The 21,139-nt window shown below is 36.0% G+C and overlaps 1 protein-coding gene across 9 annotated transcripts in view; it reads left to right on the top strand.

Annotated features, from left to right (window-relative positions):
- Nucleotides 1–21,139, top strand: part of CROT (carnitine O-octanoyltransferase) — a 58,172-nt gene that overhangs the window by 35,929 nt on the left and 1,104 nt on the right. For all 9 annotated transcript variants that reach the window (XM_072784351.1, XM_072784356.1, XM_072784354.1 and 6 more), the window contains 5 exons: nucleotides 28–158; nucleotides 15,305–15,428; nucleotides 16,350–16,428; nucleotides 16,516–16,609; nucleotides 16,734–16,853. In XM_072784351.1, coding sequence (XP_072640452.1) covers nucleotides 28–158; nucleotides 15,305–15,428; nucleotides 16,350–16,428; nucleotides 16,516–16,609; nucleotides 16,734–16,853 — 548 coding nt within the window. The remainder of the gene's footprint in view (nucleotides 1–27; nucleotides 159–15,304; nucleotides 15,429–16,349; nucleotides 16,429–16,515; nucleotides 16,610–16,733; nucleotides 16,854–21,139) is intronic.

The raw sequence follows: 21,139 nt of genomic DNA, 5'->3' as shown, positions 1-21,139 counted from the left end.
CTTTTCCCATTTAATTTTTTTTGTTAGGCATCTGATCTGCAGATTGTGGTGTATCCCTTTACATCTTTTGGCAAAAAGCTAACCAAGAAGAAGATGCTTCACCCTGATACATTTATTCAACTTGCACTTCAGCTGGCCTATTATAGACTTACTGGATGGTGAGGAGCATTCATTTACTATTTTCCATTTTCAGAACCTTAAAGTCCAAGAACAAATCTTTACCATAGCTATTCCATCCTAACTCCCCAGTGTTTTTCCTGACTTTTTTTCCCAAGTAACATCATGCCCTAATTTGGATTTCCATCATCAGTGTATTAGAGTTTTGATGTGTGACACTTTTATGTTTTTAAAGATTTTATTTATTTATTCATGAGAGACACAGAGACATAGGCAGAAGGAGAATCAGGCTCCCTGTGGGGAGTCTGATGCGGGACTCAATCCCAGGACCCCGGGATCATGACCTGAGCTGAAGGCAGACGCTCAACCACTGAGCCACCCAGGTGCCCCGATGTGTGACACTTGTAGTCTTGTTTTTCATCCTCTGAAGTGTCTGCTGTCTTCTAGGAGGGGTTTTACTGTTATTTGGAATTCATATCACTTGGTTTTCTTATAGCCTCAGTTTCCTGATGGGTTCATGATTTTATAGATTATCCAGTCTTTACTAATTTTTAGGATAGGAGAGATGGTATGTTATGACTTTCTACATCCCAAGCAGAATTAGAAGCTCCTTGCTTTTGAAATATCTAATCTGAGAATATGTGCCTTTAAATGGGATAGTTATGTCATTAGCATTTAATATAATAATCAATAAGGTTGGGTTTAAGTCTACCATATTGCTCTTTCTTTTCTTTCTATCATATCTGATTTTTCTTCTTTTTATCTTCTTTTGAATTCATAGTGTTTTTTTAATTGTTCCATTTTATCTCCATTGTCGGGTGTACTCTTTTTTTGGTTTTGTTTTGTTTTTAGTAGTTGCACTAGGGTTTATAAAATACACCTTTAGCTTACTAGAGTCTACCATCAAATAACATTTTCCATTTGAAGTGTAACATAAGAATCTTAAAACAGAATGCTTCTCTTTTGTTTTTCCTATTTTTTTTTGCTGTTGTATATGATACCTCTACATATGTAATAAGCCTCACAATACACTGTTATTATTTGCATTAAACAGTTGATTATCTTTTTTTTATTGTGGTAAAATATATATAGAAGAAAGCTTGGCCATTTGAGCCACTTTTAAGTGTATAATATAGCAGCGTCAATTACATTCTCAAAGTTGTGCACCATTACAACTATTTGCAAGATTTTTTCATTGCCCCCAAGAGAAACTATACCTATTAAGCAATAATTTCTCATTCCTCCTTTTGCCTCAGCCCCTTGTAGTCTCTAATCTACTTTCACTTGTCTTGTTTGTTCTAGATATTTCACCTAGGTGAGACCACACAATATTTGCCTTTTTGTCTCTGGCATATTTAACTTAGGATAGTGTTTCCAAAGTTCATCCATGTTGTAGAATCACAACTTCATTCTTTTTGATGGCTAAATATTCCACCATATGGGTATACTACATTTTCTTTATCCATTCATCTGTTGATAGAGACTTCTTTCCGCCTTTTGGCTATTGTGAATGATGCTGTTGTAAACATTCACATACAAGTATCTGAGTCCCTGTTTTAATTTCTATACCTAGGAATGGGTATAGAAATTAAATCACACACCATGTTGTGTAATTCTTTTTCACTCTTTAAGCATTTGCCAAACTATTTTCCACCATAGCTATACCATTTTACATTCCCACCAGGAGTATACAGATGTTCCAGTTGTTCCACATCCTTGCCAACGCTTATTTTTTTCATTAAAAAAGTTGTAACGAGGGCAGCCCAGGTGGCTCAGTGGTTTAGCGCCGCCTTCAGCCCAGGGTGTGATCCTGGAGACCTGGGATCGAGTCCCACATCAGGCTCCCTGCATACAGCATGCTTCTCCCTCTGCCTGTGTCTGTTCCCCTCCCCCATAAATAAATAAATAAATGAATAAATGAATAAATAAAATCTTTTTTAAAAAGTTGTTAACAATCAGTTGTGAAGTAGTGTCTTGTTGTGGTTTTTGTGTTTCTCTATTGACTAATGAGGTTGTGTATCTTTTCATATATTCATTGGCCACTTGTATATCTTCTTTGTCATACTGTCTATAAAAGTCCTTTGTGCTTTTGGTAATTAGGTTGTCATTTTGTTGTTGAATTGTAAGCGTTCTTTATGTATTGAGGATATGAAACTCTTATCATATATGTGATTGGCAAGTATTTCCTCCATTCTGTGGGTTTTCTCTTCACTCTCTTGGTGGTATCCTTTGAGCACAATGTTTTTTAATTTTGAAGTCCAGTTTATTTCATTTTCACTTGTTGCCTGTGCTTTTGTTGTCATATTCAAGAAGTCATTGCTAAATCTATTGTCATGAAGTTTTACCCTTATATTACCTTCTGGAGTTTTACTGTTCTAGCTTTTTATGTCTTTTATGCTTTTTTCTCTCTCACTCTTTTTTTAGAGAGAGAGAGAAAGAGTGCAAATGGTGGGGGAGGAGGAGGGGCAGAGGAGGAGAGAGAATCTTAAGGAGGCTCCATGTCCAGTGTGGAGCCCAATGCAGAGCTGAATCTCATGCCTTGGAAATCATGCCCTGAGCTGAAATCAAGAGTCTGACATACTAACTGTGTGTGTGTCAGAACCAACCAGGCCACCCAGGCACCTCTCTTTGATGCTATTTGAATTAATTTTTGTGTATTGTGTGTGGTAAGGGTCCAACTTCATTATTTTGCAAGTGGATATCCAGTTTTCCCAGCATTATTTTTTGAAGAGACTATTCATTGAACGTTCTTGATGATGTTGTTTAAAATCAATTAATTATAGATGTAAGAGTTTATTTCTGGACTTTCTATTCATTGTTCTCTATGTCTCTTCTTGTGTCAGTACCATACTATCATGATTATTGTAGCTTTGTAGTAAGTTTTGGAAACAAAGGTATCTTTCACCTTTGTTCTTTTCAAGAATGTTTTGGCTATTCTTGAAATTCCATATGAATTTTAGGATTAGTTTTTCCATTTTTGCAGAAATGTTGGAGTTTTGAACCTATAGCATTGTCACCTTAATAATAAGTCTCCAATCCATGAACACAGAGTCCTTTTCCATTTATTTATATTTTCTAAAATTATTTTAAGCTGTGTTTTGTAGTTTCCTGCGTATAATATTTCTTTTTTGGTTAGTTTAATCTTGAGTATTTTATTCTTTTTGATGCTATGTAAATGGAATTGTTTTCTTAATTTTCTTTTCAGGTCATTCATTTCAGGTGTATGGAAATGTAGCTGATTTTTGCATGTTGGTTTTGTACCTTTAAACTTTGTTGAATTTATTAGCTCTAATAGTTTTTTATGGATTTGAGATCAGATCATCTGTGAATAGTTTTGCTTTTTTTCTTTCCAATTTGAATGCCTTTTACTTCTTTTGTCTTGGCTGTAACACCCAGTAGTATATTGAATTATCCTTGTTATATTCCTTATTTTAGGTGGACATTTTTTATTCTTTCACTATTGAATATGATGATAGCTGTGAGTTTTTTAAAAATGTCCTTTATTATGTTGAGGAAGTTTCTTTTTATGCGTAGTAGATTGACTGTTTTTATTATGGGAGAGTGTTGGATTTTGTCAAATGCTTTTCTGTCTCAATTATCCTGTAGCAATTATCCTTCATTCTATTAATAAGGTATATTATATTGATTGATTTTCATTTGTTGAACCACCCTTACATTCCTAGCTATATCCCACTTGGGCATGGTGTATTGTCCCTTTAATATGCTGCTGAATTCGGTTTACTAGTAATTAGAAGATTTTTGCATCTATATTTATAAAAGGATATGAGTCTATTGTGTCTTGTAATAACCCTTTTTTAACATTTTTATTTAAATTCCAGTTAGTTAACACAGTGTAACATTAGTTTCAGAATCAATTTAGTGATTCAACACTTCCATACAATACCTGGTGCTCATCACAAAGAATGCACTCCTTAATCCCCATCACCTATTTGATCCATCTCCCATGTACCTCCTCTTTGATCACCATCTATAGTTAGAGCCTATTTCTTGGTTTGCCTGCTCCTTTTTTATCCCGCTTTTGCTTGTTTTGTTTCTTAAATTCTACATATGAGTGAAATCATATGGTATTTGTCTTTCTCTGACTGACTTGACTTTGCTTACTCTCTAGCCTCATCTGTGTCATTGCAAATGGTAAGGTTTCATTCCTTTTTATGGCTGAGTAATATATACACCCCATTCTTCTTTATCCATTCATCAGTCAGTGGACATTTGGTCTGTTTCCATAACTTGGCTTATGTAGATAATGCTGCTATAAACATTGGGGTATACGTGCCTCTTCGAATCACTGTTTGTATCCTTTGGTTAAATACCCAGTTGTGCGATTGCTGGATCATAGGGTAGTTCTATTTTTAACTTTTTGAGGAACCTCCATATTGGTTTCCAGAGTGGCTCTACCAGTTTGTGTTCCCACCACTAGTGCAAGAGGGTTTCCCTTTCTCCTCATCCTCACCAACACGTGCGGTTTATTGTGTTGTTGATGTTAGCCATTCTGACAGCTGTGAGATGGTATCTTGCTGTAGTTTTGATTAGTATTTCCCCAGTGATGAGTGATGAGCATCTTTTCATATGTCTGTTGGTCATCTGAATGTCTTCTTTGGAAAAATGTTGTGTCTTTGTGTTTCATATACAGGGTAATGTTAGCCTCGTTTATGAGCTAGGAAATGTTCCTTCCTTTTCAGTTTTTTGGAGGAATTTGAAAAGAATTGGTGTTAATTCAAGTGTTAGAATTTGCCAGTAAGTTATCTGGTCCAGAAATTCTGTTTGTTGGGAGGTTTTTGATTACTGATTCATTTCCTGACTGGTAGTAGATCCAATCAGATCTCTGTTTTATTCTTGAGTCACAATTGGTAGTTTGTGTGTTTTTTGGAATATCCATTTCATATACATTACCCAGTTTATTGGTATATAGCTGTTCATAGTATTCTCTTATAATCCTTTTTATTTCTGTAAAGTTGGCAGTAATGTCCTCTCTTTCATAACTAATTTTAGTAATTGGAGTTTTCTCTCTGTTTTTTCTTAATCATTGTAGTTAAATGCCAGTTTTGTTGATCTTTTCAAAGAACCAAGTTTAGTTAACTTTCTCTATTTTTAATTTCTGTACTTCATCTCTAGTCTTAATTATTCTCTTCTTTTTGCTAGCTTTGGGTTTATTTTGCACTTTTTTCTTTTTATTTTTTTTCCGAACAAAGATATTTACAGCTATAAATTTCCCTTTGAATACTTTTCATCCGTTAAGTTTTGGTAGGTTGTGTTTTCATTTTCATTCATCTCAAGGCATTTTCTAATTTCCCTTGTGATTTCTCCCTTGACCAGTTGGTTGTGTGTCATTGGATTTTTTTACATTTGTGAATCTTCTAGGTGTTCTTTTACTGATTTCTGGCTTCATTCCATTGTCATTGAAGAAGATGCTTTGAAAAAAAAAAAGAAGAAGATACTTTGTATTAATTCAGTATTTTTAATTTTTTTTTTAATTCATGAGAGACACAGAGAAAGAGAGAGAGGGGCAGAGACACAGGCAGAGGGAGAAGCAGGCTCCATGCAGGTAGCCTGACATGGGACTCGATCCCAGGTCTCCAGGATCAGGCCCTGGGCTGAAGGCAGCGCTAAACCTCTGAGCCACATTGAGACTTGTTTTGTGGCTTATTATATGGTCGTTTCTAGAGAGTGTTGTGTGTGCATGTGAGAAGAATTTGTATTCTATTTTTATGAAATGACATGTTTTATATATGCCTGTTAGGTCTGGCTTTTTATATTGCTGTTCAAGTCCTCTGTTTCCTTGCTGATTTTCTGTCTGCCTGGACTATCTCCATTATTGAAAGTTGGATATTGAAGTTTCTAATTGTAGTTGAATGAATGTCTGGTTCTCTCTTTAATTCTGCCAGTATTTGCTTCATATGTTTTAGGGCTCGTTTTTGGTGCATATATATTTATAATTGTTTTGTCTTCTTAATGAATTAAACCTTTTATCAGCATGTAATTGTTCTTTTTGCCTCTTTTAACTCTTTTGACCTAAAATCTGTTTTGTTTGATAATAACAGCCACTCCAACTCTCTTTACTTACTATTCTTATGGAATATCTTTTTTCATCCTTTTATGTTTAACCTCTTAATGTCTTTGTATCTACAGTGAACCTCTTATAGAAAGCATATAGATAGATTATGAGTTTCTTATCCATTCTGTCAATCTCTGCCTTTGATTGGATAATTTAACATATTTACATTTAAAATAATTACTGATAAAAAGATATTTATTCTGCCACTAGCTATATTTTGCATGTTATTTGAGTTTTGTTTCTAAATTCTTCCACTATTTTTTTTTGTATTTGCTTATTTTTTTATAGTGTACCATTTTAATTCCCTTTTTATTTACATTCTTTATTTTATTCATGGTTACTTGGGAGAGTACAATTAATATTTATAATAACCTCATTTGAATAATAACAGCTTAGTTTTAGTAGCATGTAAAATTCTGCTTCTGTACATCTCTGTACCCTCTGTATTTTGTCACATATTACATCTTTATATATTGTGTGTCCATTGATACAAGATTATATTACTGTTTTATGCATTTGCCTTTTAAAGCCAAAGAAAAATAACTGTTAAACATGTTGCTCTGTCTCCCATGTTTCCTATAAACTGGAAGTTAGATCTAGAGACTTGAGAATAAGAATCAGTTATTTTTATTATTTTTTACAACAGAAAATCAAATAATGTCATTTGTTTTCTGTTTCATCTTGTTGAGATTGAGTGGATTTGTTAGCCAATATCCATTATAAAGTTTCCTCCCTTCGTTTTTTACTTAATAGTTTTAGTAGTCATTGATAATCATAACCAAGATCTATTATTTTATTAGAGATTACAGAGCAGTGATATTTTTACTTACTGCTTTTATTTTTCTAAAGAATGTTAGTGTTAAATTTTTACTTATACTTTAATACTATTCCAGCTCAGGGAGACAGCATTATAGAAACACCAGGCAGTAGAGGTTTAGTAATTCTGTTTGAGCCTTCTTAATGCCTATGTTCACATCTTATCCTCTCACTCCATTTGATCTTTATAACTATGAATTCCAACCACCAGGAAAAAGAATGTTACATAAGTAAGAGAGCTGTACATCTAAAATTGTTGTATCTTTCTTCAACCCAGGAAAGCAGTCTTCACTCTGGGGAACTTTTCAGAGAATGCTTTTACTTAATTCTGTAGTCATTCATGTTGTATATGAAGGAACTAAAGGCCAAGGGCTCTGTATTATCTATTGCTGTGTAACAGTTACCACAAACTTACTGACATAAAACAACAAATGCTATTTCATATTTTCATATTTCATATTTCCTGTTACACCCAGGTGTAGGCTAGCTAGGTGCTTCTGACTTCAGGTCTCCTGAGATTGTAGTTAGAGTGTCATTCAATTCTTTTCTCACTTGAAGATACCCCTCAGAGGGGGATCTGCTTCCAAGCTCACTTGTGATTATTAGCAGAGATCAGTTCCTTCCAGGCTATTTTCCAGAGGCTTACCTCAGTTTCTCACCAGCTGGACCTCTCTGTAGAGCAGTGTGGCAGCTGGTTTTCCTCCTAACAAGAAAGTGAAAGTAAGTGAGATCTAGTTTCAGAAATGACATCCTTTCACTTTTGTCCTGTTCTTTTCATGAGAAGCAAATCACAAGGTGCATCTCAGACTCAAACTGAGGCGTTACACCAGAGTATTACTACCAGGAGGCAGAGATCAGTGAAGGTGCATCTTAGAGGCCACCTACCAGAGATGTACTGCTGAACATAACCTGACCACAGCCAAGCCTTTGAAACAGCCCATATTGTACCAGCCCTGTTTATCGGAGTACTTTTTTACTCTTTGATCCTGGAAGTAGTCTCTTTGTTATTGAAAGTCTCAACTACGGTCTGTAGTTGTAGAACTTAGTTTCTGACCAAAGCCAGCTTTATTAGGTAAGCTTTCTTTGTAATAACATTTTAACATTTTCTTTCTTATGAAACATTCTTTTCATTTTTTTCTTCTTTATTTAAATTCAGTTTGCCAACATAACGTATAACACCCAGTGGATATCACATCACGTGCCCTCCTTAATGCCTGTCACCCAGTTACCCCATTCCCTCACCCACCTCCCTTTCTGCAACTCTCAGTTTCTTTCCCAGAGTTCAGATTGTCTCATTTGTCTTCTTCTATAATTTTTCCCTAGTCAGTTTCCCCTTCTTCCTTTGTGGTCCCTTGCACTGTTTCTTATATTCTACATATGAGTAGAATGAATCATCAATGAAACCATATAATTGTCTTTCCCTGGTTGACTTATTTCACTCAGCATAACCCCCTCCATTTCCATCTACTTCGATATCAGTGGTAGGTATTCATCCTTCCTGATGGCTAAGTAATATTCTATTCTATATATGTGTGTATGTGTATGTGTGTATATATATATATACACACATACACATACACACTCCATTGTATATATATACATCTTAGTTTTCCTTTCATCTGTTGAAAGACATCTCGGCTCCTTCCAGTTTGGCTATTGTGGACATAGCTGCTATGAACATTGAGGTACAAGTTACCCATCATTTCACTACATCTGTATATATGGGGTAAATTACCAGTAGTACAATTGTTGGATCATAGGGTAGTTCTATTTTTAGAACTACCAACAGTGTAAGAGGGCTCCCCTTTCTCCACATCCTCGCCAACATTGTTGTTTCCTAACTTGTTCATTTTAGTCATTCTGACTGTAAAGTGGTATCTCATTGTAGTTTTGATTCGTATTTCCCTCATGACAAGTGATGTGGAGCATTTTTTTCATGTGCTTGTTGGCATGTGTTGGTCTTCTCTGGAGAAATGCATCTTCATGACTTCTCCCTATTTCATGATTGGATTGCTTGGTTTTTGGGTGTTGGGTTTGATAAGTTCTTCATAGATCTTGGATACTAGCCCTTTATTTGATATGTCATTCGCAAATAGCTTTCCCCATTCCGTACATTGTCTTTTAGTTTTGTCGATTGTTTCCTTTGCTGTGCAGGACTTTAATGAAGTCCCAGTAGTTCATTTTTGCCTTTGTTTCCCTTGCCTTTTTTTTTTTTTTTTTTTTAGATTTTATTTATTTATTCATGAGAGACACAGAGAGAGAGGCAGAGATATAGGCAGAAGATGAAGCAGGCTGCCTGTGGAAAGCACGATGCAGGACTCAATTCCAGAACCCTGGGATCACACCCTGAGCCAAAGGCAGATGCTCAGCCATTAAGTCACCAAGGTGCCCCTCCCTTGCCTTTAGAGATGTGTCTAGCAAGAAGTTGCTGCAGCTGAGGTCATAGAGGATGAAGGGCCTGTGTTCTCCTGTCTCACACTTAGATCTTTCATCCATTTTGAGTTTATCTTTGTTTATGGTGTAAGAGAATGGTCTAGTTTCATTCTTCTTGCATGTGGCTGTCCAATTCTCCCAACACCATTTGTTGAAGAGATGGTCTTTTTTCTATTGGATATTCTTTCCTGCATTGTCAAAGATAAGTTGACCATAGAGTTGAGGGTCCATTTCTGGGTTCTCTGTCCCATTCTTCTGTACCATTGATCTATGTGTCTGTTTTTGTGCCAGTACCATGCTGTCTTGATGATCACAGCTTTGTAATAGAGCTGGAAGTCAGACATTGTTATGCCCCCAGCTTTGGTTTTCTTTTTCTACATTCCCCTGGCTATTCAGGGTCTTTCTGGTTCCATACAGCTCTTAGGATTATTTGTTCCAACCCTGTGAAGAAAGTCCATGGTTTTTTTATAGGGATTGCATTGAACGTGTAAATTGCCCTGGGCAGCACAGACATTTTTACAATATTTATTCTTCCAGTCCATGAGCATGAAATGTTTTTCCATCTCTTTGTGTCTTCAATTTCTTTCATAAGTGTTCTTTAGTTTTTTTTTAAATTTTTATTGTTTTTTATAATAAATTTATTTTTTATTGGCGTTCAATTTGCCAACATACAGAATAACACCCAGTGCTCATCCCATCAAGTGCCCCCCTCAGTTCTTTAGTTTTTAGAGTACAGATCTTTGGTTAGGTTTATTCCTGGGTATCTTATGGTTTTGAGTGCAATTATAAATGGGATTGTCTCCTTAGTTTCTCTTTCTTTAGTCTCATTGTTAGTGTATAGAAATGCCACTGATTTCTGTGCATTGATTTTGTATCCTGCCACTTTGCTGAATTCCTGTATGAGTTCTAGCAAGTTTGAGGTGGAATCTTTTTTGAGTTCTCCATATACAGTGTCATATTTCTGTGAAGAGTGAGAGTTTGACTTCTTTGCCAGTTTAGATGCCTTTTATTTCTTTTCGTTGTCTGATTGCTGAGGCTATGAGTTCTAGTACTGTGTTGAACAACAGTGGTGAGACTGGACATCTCTTTCCTGTTCCTGACCTTTGGGGAAAAGCTCTCAGTTTTTCCCCAGTGAGAATGGTATTTGCTGTGGGATTTTCATAGATGGCTTTTATGATATTGAAGTATGTTCCCTCTATCCCTGCATTGTGGAGAGTTTTAATCAAGAAAGGATGCTGTACTTTGTCAGATACTTTTAAAGCATTTGAGAGGATAATATAGTTCTTGTCCTTTCTTTTATTAATGTAATGTATCACATTGATTGATTTGCAGATGTTGAACCACCCTTGCAGCTAGGAATAAATCCCACTTGGTCAAGGTGAATAATGCTTTTAATGTACTGTTGGGTCCTATTGACTAATACCTTGGTGAGAATTTTTGCATATATATTCATCAGGTATATTGGTCTGTGATTCTCCTTTTTGGTGGGGTCTTTGGTTTTGGTATCAAGGTAATGCTGGCCTCATAGAAAGAGTTTGGAAGTTTTCCTTCCATTTCTATTTTTTGAAATAGTGTCAGTAGAATAGTTATTACTTTTTCTTTAAATATCTAGTAGAATTCCCCTGAGAAGCTATCTGGCCTTGGACTCTTGGGAGGTTTTTGAGACTGCTTCAATTTCCTTGCTGGTAATGGGTCTGTTCAGGTTTCCTATTTCTTCCTGTTTCAGTTTTGATAGTTTCAAAGTTTCCAGGAATACATCCATTTCCTCCATATTGCCTAATTTGTTGGCATATAGTTGCCCATAATACGTTCTTAAAATCATTTGTATTTCCTTGGTTTTGATCATGATTTTTCATTCATGATTTTATTAATTTGGGACTTTCTCTTTTCTTTTTATTAAGTCTGGCTAGGGGTTTATCTGTTTTATTAATTCTTTCAAAGAACAAGCTCCTAGTTTTAATTGATCTAGTCTACTGTTCTGGTTTCTGTTTCATTGATTTCTTCTCTAATTGTTCTTATTTTTCTTCTCCTGCTTGGTTTAGGCTTTATTTGCTGTTCTTTCTCCAGTCCTTTAGGTGTAAGTTTAGCATGTGTATTTGAGATGTTTCTGGTTTTTTGAGAGAGGCTTGTATTGAAATGTACTTCCCTCTTAGGACTGCCTTTGCTGTATCCCAAAGGTTTTGAACAGTTGTGCTTTCCTTTTCTTTAGTTTTCACCAATCTTCTTAATTCTTCTCTAATTTCATGGTTGACCCAGTCATTCTTTAGTAGGATGCTCTCTAACCTCCAAGTGTTTGAGTTCCTTCCAAATTTCCTCTTGTGGTTGAGTTCAAGCTTCAAAGCACTGTGGTCTGAAAATATGCAGGGAATTATCCCAGTCGTTTGGTACCGGTTGAGACCTGATTTGTGATCAGTATGGGGTCTATTCTGGAGAGAGTTCCATGTGCACTTGAGAAGAATGTATATTCTGTTGTAGGATGGGATGTTCTGTATATTGAAGTCCATCTGGTATAGTGTGTCAAAGTTCTTGTTTCTTTGTCGATCTACTTAGATTATCTATCCCTTGCTTTGAATGGGGTATTGAGGTCTCCAACTATTAATGTGTTATTATCTATGTGTTTCTTTACTTTGGTTATTAATTGGTTGATATAATTTACTACTTCTAAATTAGTAGCATAAATATTTTTAATTGTTAGATCTTCTTGTTAGATAGACCCTTTAAGTATGATATATTGTCCCTCTTCATCTCTTACTTAACTACAGTCTTTGGTTTAAAATCTGATTTGTCTGATATGAGGATTGCTAACCCGGCTTCCTTTTGGGGTCCATTTGCATGGTTCTCCACCCCCTCATTTTTAGTGTGAAGGTATCTAGGTTTAAAATGAGTCTCTTGTAGACAGCATATGGATGGGTGTTGCTTTTTTATCCAATCTGAAATCCTGTGTCTTTTGACTGGAGCGTTTAGCCCATTCACATTCAGAGTAACTATTGAAAGATATGGATTTAGGGCCATTGTATTACTTGTACAGTCCCTGTTTCTGCAGATTAACTCTATTTCCTTGGACTCCCTCTTTGCTTATAGGATCCCCCTTAATATTTCTTGCAGAACTGACTTGGTGGCCACATATTCTTTCAGTTTCTGTCTGCCCTGGAAGCTCTGTGTCTCTTCTTCCATTTTGAGTGACAGCCTTGCTGGATAAAGTATTCTTGGCTGTGTGTTTTTCTCATTTAGTATTCTGAATATATCATACTAGTTCTTTCTGTCCTGCCAGGTCTCTTGGATAGGTCTGCTGTTAATCTAATATTTCTTCCTTTTTATATTAGGAATCTCTTGTCTCAGGCTGTTATCAGGATTTTCTCTTTATCCCTGAAATTTACAAGCTTCACTATTGTATGTCGGGGGTTGATCTGTTTTTATTGATTTTGGGAAGGGTCCTCTCTACCTCTTGGCTATGAATGCCTGTTTCCTTTCTCAGATTAGGGAAATTCTCAGCTATGATTTGTTCAAATATAACTTCTGGTCCTCTCTGTCTTCATCTGTATGCCCTCAGGAATTCCAATAATACTGATGTTATTATTTTTTTTTTCAAACTATTGCTTATCTCAGAGCCTCTCCTACTGGGCTCTTAATTTTTCTCTTTTTTCCTCAACTTCCTTCCTTTCCATCAACTTGTCTTCTATGCCACTTATTCTCTCTCCTGTCTCATTTACCCCAGCTGTTAAAGCATCCAGTTTAGACTGCATCTTGGAGTATTTTTTATTTCTGCCTGATTAGATCTCATTTCTAAGAGATTCTCTAGAGTCATTTATGCTTTTTTCAAGACCAATTAATAACTTTATAATTGTGCTCCTGAACTCCATCTCTGACATCTTACTTAAATCCATATCCATTAGATCTGTGGCAGACATGAATACATCTGGTTCTTTCTTTTGTTTTGAATTCCTACTTGGAGTCATTTTGTTAAGTAAAGAATCACTGTATGAGTGGGCAGAGTCAAAAACATCAACCATGACCCAAGCAAAATACACACTAGATAACTCTGAAGAGGTCAGGAACTAGAAAATAAAAGAAACAAGATGAAGACAAAGAGAAAGCCCCCAAAAAAGGATGGGGGAGGGAAAGGGAGAGAATGGGCAGAGGAAGAAGGGTAGGGGCAGAGAGAATATAATCTCATAGCATGGACAAAACAAGGTTATCCACTTGGTGTATTTTGGTCTGTTTGTTAAAAGATACTAAATTCAAAATTATTTTTTTAAAAAGTAACACACATATGTGTGTGTGTGTATGTGTGTATATATATATATACACACATACACACACACATTTTCTGTTTTGTGTGTATATATACACACACACAAACATAAAATTGAATACATTAAATGAAGCCAAAAATGAAAAATATATCCATGACATGTAATTGCAAATAATAAGTTAAAAAAGAAAAGACCTAAAAACACAGAGTTAATAAAATAAGAAACTAGTTGAAACAAAAAAATTTTTAAAAATTGGAAAATTTTGAACTGAAAGATAAATCATAAGAAAATAAAACTTCAAGTTCTATATACTATTTTCCCCCAGTCCTGGAGTTTTCCAGTGCTTCTTGGTCAGTAAACCTGCTGTTTCCCTGTTCTTCCAGCTGGTCTTCTGAGGGAGGGGCCTATTGTGCTGATTCTCAGGTGTCTATTCCTAAGCAGAGATGTACCATGTACCGCCTCTTGCCAGGAGGCATGCTAAGTGTAAGCTGTTTGCTGTGTAAGGCTTTGGTTCCCTGGAGTCTTTCCATACCTCTTTAGAGGGCGAAAACAAAAATGTCCCACCCAGATCTCCAGCCCCCAAGCTGAGAGATCCTGAAGTGTGCCAAACTCTGCAGACTCCTATGGTGCCTGCCCAGTCATTCTCCTGGGGGTAGGCGAAAGGACTGATTTGTGCAATTTGTAGGGTTCCGGCAGGGAGAGCCTCTGCCTGCTTGTGTGTGCTTCCACTCCCAGAGGAAGCAGAGGGTCACCCGCTTCTGCCTGCTGCAGAGCCCTGGAACAGAGAACATTCATCCTGTCTAGTGAGCATCCACTCCACCTTTCTCAGAGGAAGGCAGAAGGTTGCCATGTTCAGTCCTCTGCAGGCACCCAACACAGAGAGCCCTCATTGGATCCACCTTGGTTCCGGTTTATGGCAAAACAAGCTGAGCCTCCTCCCAGGCTTACTGAGTTAAACCCATTTCCCCACTCTTTTTTTTTTTTTTTATTCATGACAGAGAGATAGAGAGAGAGGCAGAGACACAGGCAGAGGGAGAAGCAGGCTCCATGCAGGGAGCCTGACGTGGGACTTGATCCCGGGTTTCTAGGATCACTCCCTGGGCTGCAGGAGGTGCCAAACCGCTGGGCCATCAGGGCTGCCCCCATTTCCCCACTCTAATGTTAGGGAACTCTACTGGCTCAGGTACCTCTCTTCCCTCTATGCCTCTGGAAATATTGAGGTCCCACTGTCCCACTTGTGATTCTGCCCTGCTTCATTGAGCCCCTTTCAGGCAGGGAAGTCTCTCACAGGAGCAGATTTCTAGAGGTCCCAATTTTGAGCTCCTGGGCTGTGTCAGTTTCCCCAAAGTGACTTACAAAAGCTCCCCCCCTCTGCTCCCCTGCCATTTATCTTCTGATATATCCCCTCCTTTTTTCCTCTGCAATCCTACCTTGAGAAAAATGGTCACTTTTCTACTTAAAGAGTTCCAGCTGTTCTTTCCTTACATCTCAAGTTGAATTTATAGTTGTTCAGAATGATTTGATAGTTATCCAGCTAACTTAAGGGGATTAGATGAATAAAGGACTCCTGTTTTCCTGCCATCTTGCCTCCTATTTTCATGTTTTCTTGTAGTCCTGGCAGCTGCTATGAAACTGCTATGACGAGGTATTTTTATCATGGCCGTACAGAGACTATGCGATCATGTACAGTAGAAGCATTGAGGTGGTGCCAATCCATGCAGGATCCTTCTACTAGTGTGAGTATTTGAAAGGAAAAAAAACTCACAGTAATTTTTATTTGTTTAAAGGAACCTTAGTCCTTGAATAGCTAACTTCTCTGCTTAAATTCCCCTAGATCAGTAAAATACTGTCAGATATTTTTTCCTCAGGTTTTCAAAGCATTCATTTACCAGTGAAGTATATATTTGGGAAGAATATGAAACAGGAAAGACCTGAGAAGAAGCCCATTTGTGTCACTTTTTAGGCAAAGTATCTTTAATACCATGAATATTTTACTGTTACTGATCTACCAGTAAAGTGCAAACTGTCCCAAAGTGCCTTTAAAGGAAGCTTTTCTTGATGTCATTGAAAGTTTTTGAAATCACAGATGCTTATTTTCATGTATTAGAACCAGAACAGTTCTGTTATATGCTTCTTTTTTTTGTTAACCCTATCAGGAATCAAATTCCCTACCAACCAAGCCAGCCAGGCACTCCTATACTTTTTTTCTTTTTCTTTTTGGAAGAATTTAGACAATATGTTAGCTCCTTCCCACCGCTGTTTTGATATTTTTCTTTAGTTTTGATAAACACGGTTATGTATATGTTAATTTATTTTAATGTCATAGAACTGTTTCATTATCATTTTTTAACAGCTCTGAGTCAGTTTTGAAATCTTAGTTGCTTCTGTCGTTAACACTTTAATATCATTTCAGTGCTGCCCACAAGTTCCTATTTTCCTTTTCTGGGAAAGAAATAACCAAGGTGAAGGACAATATAGGACAGAAAAGGCAGTAGAAGAAAGAAGGAAAATATATAGAAGCATGAGTCTCAGTGTCTTTCTGGAAATCTTTTCTCTCTCAGGTTACCCGGATCCTGATTATGTTGAATTCAGGGGTTTTAAAATTTGGCTTCTGTATAGTTTATTGAAGTATGTCTTGATTTTTTTTTTAAATACAGTTCCTTGAGCAACAACAAAAGATGTTACAAGCTTTTACAAAACATAATAAAATGATGAAAGATTGTTCATCTGGAAAAGGTACTTACTTTGGAATTATTCTGACTTAAAAATAATCTCTCATGTTGAAAATTTTTTTCTACCTTCATTCTTGGGCTTTCATTGCAGGATTTGACCGTCATCTTCTAGGTCTTTTACTCATAGCAAAAGAGGAAGGTCTTCCTGTTCCAGAGCTATTTACAGACCCACTTTTCTCCAAAAGGTAATATAATATAGTGTTTTCTAACTTGATCAGTCAGATCCTTTTTTCTGAAGGTTAAAAATTCTTCAGAAGGAATGTAAATTTCTGTAAGCCTGGTAAAATATCTTTTCTTTATGCCACACAGTGGAGGAGGTGGAAACTTTGTTCTCTCAACAAGTCTGATTGGTTATTTAAACATGCTGGGAGTGGTGGCTCCCATGGTCCACAATGGCTATGGATTTTTCTACCATATCAGAGATGACAGGTAAAGCTGCTCTTCTCATTCTTACTGTACTATTAGAGGAATGTCTTCCTTGTGCTGTGATTCTTTCTGTCACTTGCAACATAATTATTTTTACCAGTTTCTCTGTCCTGTTTTGGGACACTTTAGGCATTTTGTGCAGAACACCATTTAAGGTTCAGTGACATACCATCATCATTCTCAAAACTCAGTACATATATTAACATATTAGTTCCACTCAAGGTGTTTTCTACTAAGTTCTGATAAAATTTGATTGTAAATATGTGGTGGTTCATGTAGTCATAGATAGTACTGAAGTGTCCAAGATAATAGATTAGGTAAAGTAATTTATATTAAAAAAAAGAATGTCTTACCAGTCTTACCAATTCAGATGCATTTCATTTGTGTTGTATGAGGTTTGTGGAAAGAATGAGAAAGAAAATACTATAATCTGGTAGTTGGAGAACAAGGTAATATGAAATTGGTAGAAAGGCTTAAAAAGCCCTCATTCACACAGTCTGGCCATCTCTTCTCAGAGGTCTTTGAGAATATGAGCTTTAAAAAAATGATGTGGCTACATTTAGCACTATGTGAATAAGATAATAAGCATGGAAGCCTCAGACGGAATGGGAAAAATTGAAAAGATAATATGTATGACATATTTCAGTGTGTAATATATTTTTATACTTTAACTTTTTTTTTACTTTAACTTTTTTTTTTACTTTAACTTTTTAAAAGAGTTTAGTAGTGTTATTTTTCAAAATTTTATCATCTGTATCTATGTCAAGTGTCCTCTGTGCATAGTCTGTTATACCATAGGTACATGTATTTGTTAGCATCTAAGTCCTAAATGATCATTATATATTCAGTTATATTCAGTTCATGTATATTAGTGTACAAATTAAAGAGTAAATTACAAAGATTAAACATAGATTTTTTTTTCATAATAAAGTGTCAAAGGTCTAAAATCATCAGACACAGAGGATAAGTAAGCATTCTTACATACTTCCAGACAAATATGGATATTGTATTGTGTGCAGTGATAGGAGTTCCAGCCAGACACACCTCAGCTCTCTGACTTTAGAAGAAGACCTGATCCTGGAGCAGAACTTCCATTCATTCATTCATTCATTCATTCAGGAAGTATGTAGTGAGAACTTGTATTTTAGGTGCTAAGGACATAAGACAGACAAGATTTCCCTTTTACAGATTTTATTTTCTACTCGGGAAAGAGAGCCAAAAGCAAACAAATAAGGAAGATAACTAATGATGAATGCTATGAGGGAAATAAACAAGTTGATGTGGTAGTAGACAAACTGGCAGCTGGGGAGTGGGATGGAGCTCTGCTTCATTTAGTGTGGTTCGAGAGGGCCAGTGAAGCCGAGATGTAAAGGAGGAGAAGGAATTACTCACATGAACAGCCAAGAATATAGCTCTCCAGACTCTGATCTGTTGTCTGCTATCTCCAGTGCTACCCCCATAATGAGCCACCACCTTCTCCCACTTAGGTTTTTGCAACAGGTTCGCCTGTGGTCTTCTTACTTCACCCTTTCCTTCCCTGCAGAACATTGTCTACGCAACAGCTCTTGATGCCCTTTTAAAAATGCCCTTCCACTCAAAATGTCTCAAGAGTTTATTTCACTCACAGTAATATCTGAAGTCCTCCTGTGAGATCCTGCATGATCAGGCTCTCAGTTATAGCTCTGACCTTACCTTCTAGAACTCTACTCCTGTTTCACTCTACTCCAGCCATTCTTCTCGTCTTCTTGTACTTTGAATATAGCAAGAAAGCTCCCACTTCATGGCATTTGCAGTTATGATTCCCTCTGCCTTGTACTCTTCCTTGAAATATATGCAAGGATCACTCCTTTACTTCATATAGGTATTTGCTTAAAAATTTTCTCTCATCTGGGAGGCCTCCTCTGATAATCTAAAATAGCACCCCCCCCCCACTATATTTTCTTTGTAACACTCATAACCACCCAGTGGGCATACATTATTTGTATATTAATCTTTCTTTCCTTCCTAGAATACAGGCCCATAAGAACAGGGTTTTTTATTTGTTTGTTGTATCTCCAGCTCTGTAACAATGCCTAGCAAATAAGTTGAATTTAGTAAATATTTTCACAATGGCTTTGTCTTTGAAAATAATTATATGGTCTTCAGTTAGAAAGAGCCTGACATTTATAAGGACAGAAAAAGGCAATATAGCTATAAATTAGCCATGAAGTTGAAGTGGGCAGGGGCGGTAGAAGAAGTTGTTGAGGAGAGGTAGAGAGGAACTAAATCTGGTAGGACAGCATTCTCAACTCTGAGTGCACAGTAGAATCTACCTAGAGAGCTTTAAAAATATTGCTTCTGGATACATTGATTTGGTTGGGGTGGTCAGTTGATAATAGGGCTTTGTAACATGGTAAGGAGTTGAGATTTTCTTCTAAGGATAATGGGAAGCATTTTACCGGTTTTTAAGCATGAAAAGTACACATGCTTTATTTGTATGTATAAAGGACTGTTGGCTGTTATACGGAGTGCAAGTAAGATGAACAGTAATATGAGCAAGAATGAGATGAGGGAAATCAATAAACACAAATGATAAGTTGAACAAAGGAATGGATAATGAAGGTAGAGAGAAGTGGAGGGATTTGAGAGCTATTTTGAAGGTGACTTACTGATGAATTGGTAATTTTTGATGGTAACTTTTATTGGGATGGTAAAAATTGGAGAAATGTGGTTGGGGTATGTTAGGATAGAATTAAGAATCTTGTTTTACATGTTGACTTTGATATTTAATAAAAAATGTATTCGTATATGAGGGAATTTGTCAGTAGGCATATGGTTATATAATTGTGAATCTCACAAAAGAGGTCAGAGCTAGAGCTACACATTTGTAAGTCATTACTATGAATACATATTAAATAGTTTTCACTATACGGAAAGCGCTTTTCATTCATTGTTAAATGAATATTGGTTTTTTAAATAACATTTTAAATGTACTGCATGCTCATAAAAAGTTTGTAAAAAATGAAAAAAAATGTAAGAACAGAATCATTTCCATTTCAAGATACAAGTCTGTTATTATGTTTCTAGTCTATAATGCATATAGTGTATAATTTCTGTAAATTTAGATCACATTATAAATATTTTAGTGTCCTTTTTGGGAAATTCATTTCTATTTAACATTATTTCAAGCAATTTCCACTGCTGTTAAATATGCTTTGAGATGTTTTCAAAGTTAAATAATGTCTTATGGATTTCTATAATTTATGTAACTACTTCCCTATTTTCAGTTTTTCATCATTACAACTAACGTAATGTTGTAATGTTACGATATATTCCTTTTCATTTCATCACATCACAACTCTAGGCATTATAAGTCATTGTTGGCCAGTTTTATAGGCAAAAATAACATAACTTTTTGAATGCTTACAAAGCAAATTTTCTCTGCATTGGCATCTGTATACATTCATTTATAAGTTATGCATGTAGGAAAGCTTTCTTTCTATAATTTAGAAAGATCACTGAATGTTTTAAAATGTCAGTACTTAAATAGCAATTGTTAATCATTGCAAAGAAATATATTTATATGGCTAAATATTCCAGTGTAGCTGGAGAATGATGAGTGATGATGAATCACTAGATGAAAACAAGGCAGAACTTTCTGTAGGTTTGTGGATATGTTTCAGCAAATATAACCAGTCAAACATAAGTTTCATCATTAAGCACTAGGCCAGAGCATGTTTTTATTGCATCTGCTTAATCGAAAAGTACATGTTGAAGTTTTAATTTTCTGTCTTTTTTAATGATGTGAACATTACATGATTATCCAGAAGCTCTGCATTGTACCAGCAGCATTTTGATTCCAATTTATGCTTAATGCATGGTTTGCTATGGAAATGTGAGTGTCTGGAAAGAGGAATGCTAGTTTCAAGAGGGTTAGTACTGCCAGATAGGGGATTTTTTTTTTTTTTTTTTTTTTAAATCAGGAGACTCTAGAAGGAGATGGTGGAAGGCATGACTTTTCCCAAGAGAGTTTCTGTCTGGCTTTCCTAGAAATAGCTTTTCTCTCCTCTTATCCTTTCTCTGATTTTTTTTCTTTTTTAAACTGTCTTTAAATGCTATATTCCTGAAAAATAGTTCAAGTTTCATTGCAAACATTGCATGAATTCACCCTCGAACTCACTATGTTTTAGGAAGGGGGTTTGTTTGGTTTTTTTTCAGGAAGAGGTGGGTGGGTTGGTTGAACATAGTGAGACCTTACTCCAGAGCGCTCTTGAGCTCTAATTTTTTTTTCTCTTTTGTCCTTAAGTCAC

This window comes from Canis lupus, chromosome 18 (assembly GCF_048164855.1).
Source record: "Canis lupus baileyi chromosome 18, mCanLup2.hap1, whole genome shotgun sequence".
In the NCBI taxonomy this organism is placed as follows: domain Eukaryota; kingdom Metazoa; phylum Chordata; class Mammalia; order Carnivora; family Canidae; genus Canis; species Canis lupus.
The sequence above is the reverse complement of the archived record's forward strand: the minus strand, read 5'-3'. Positions and strand labels throughout refer to the sequence as shown.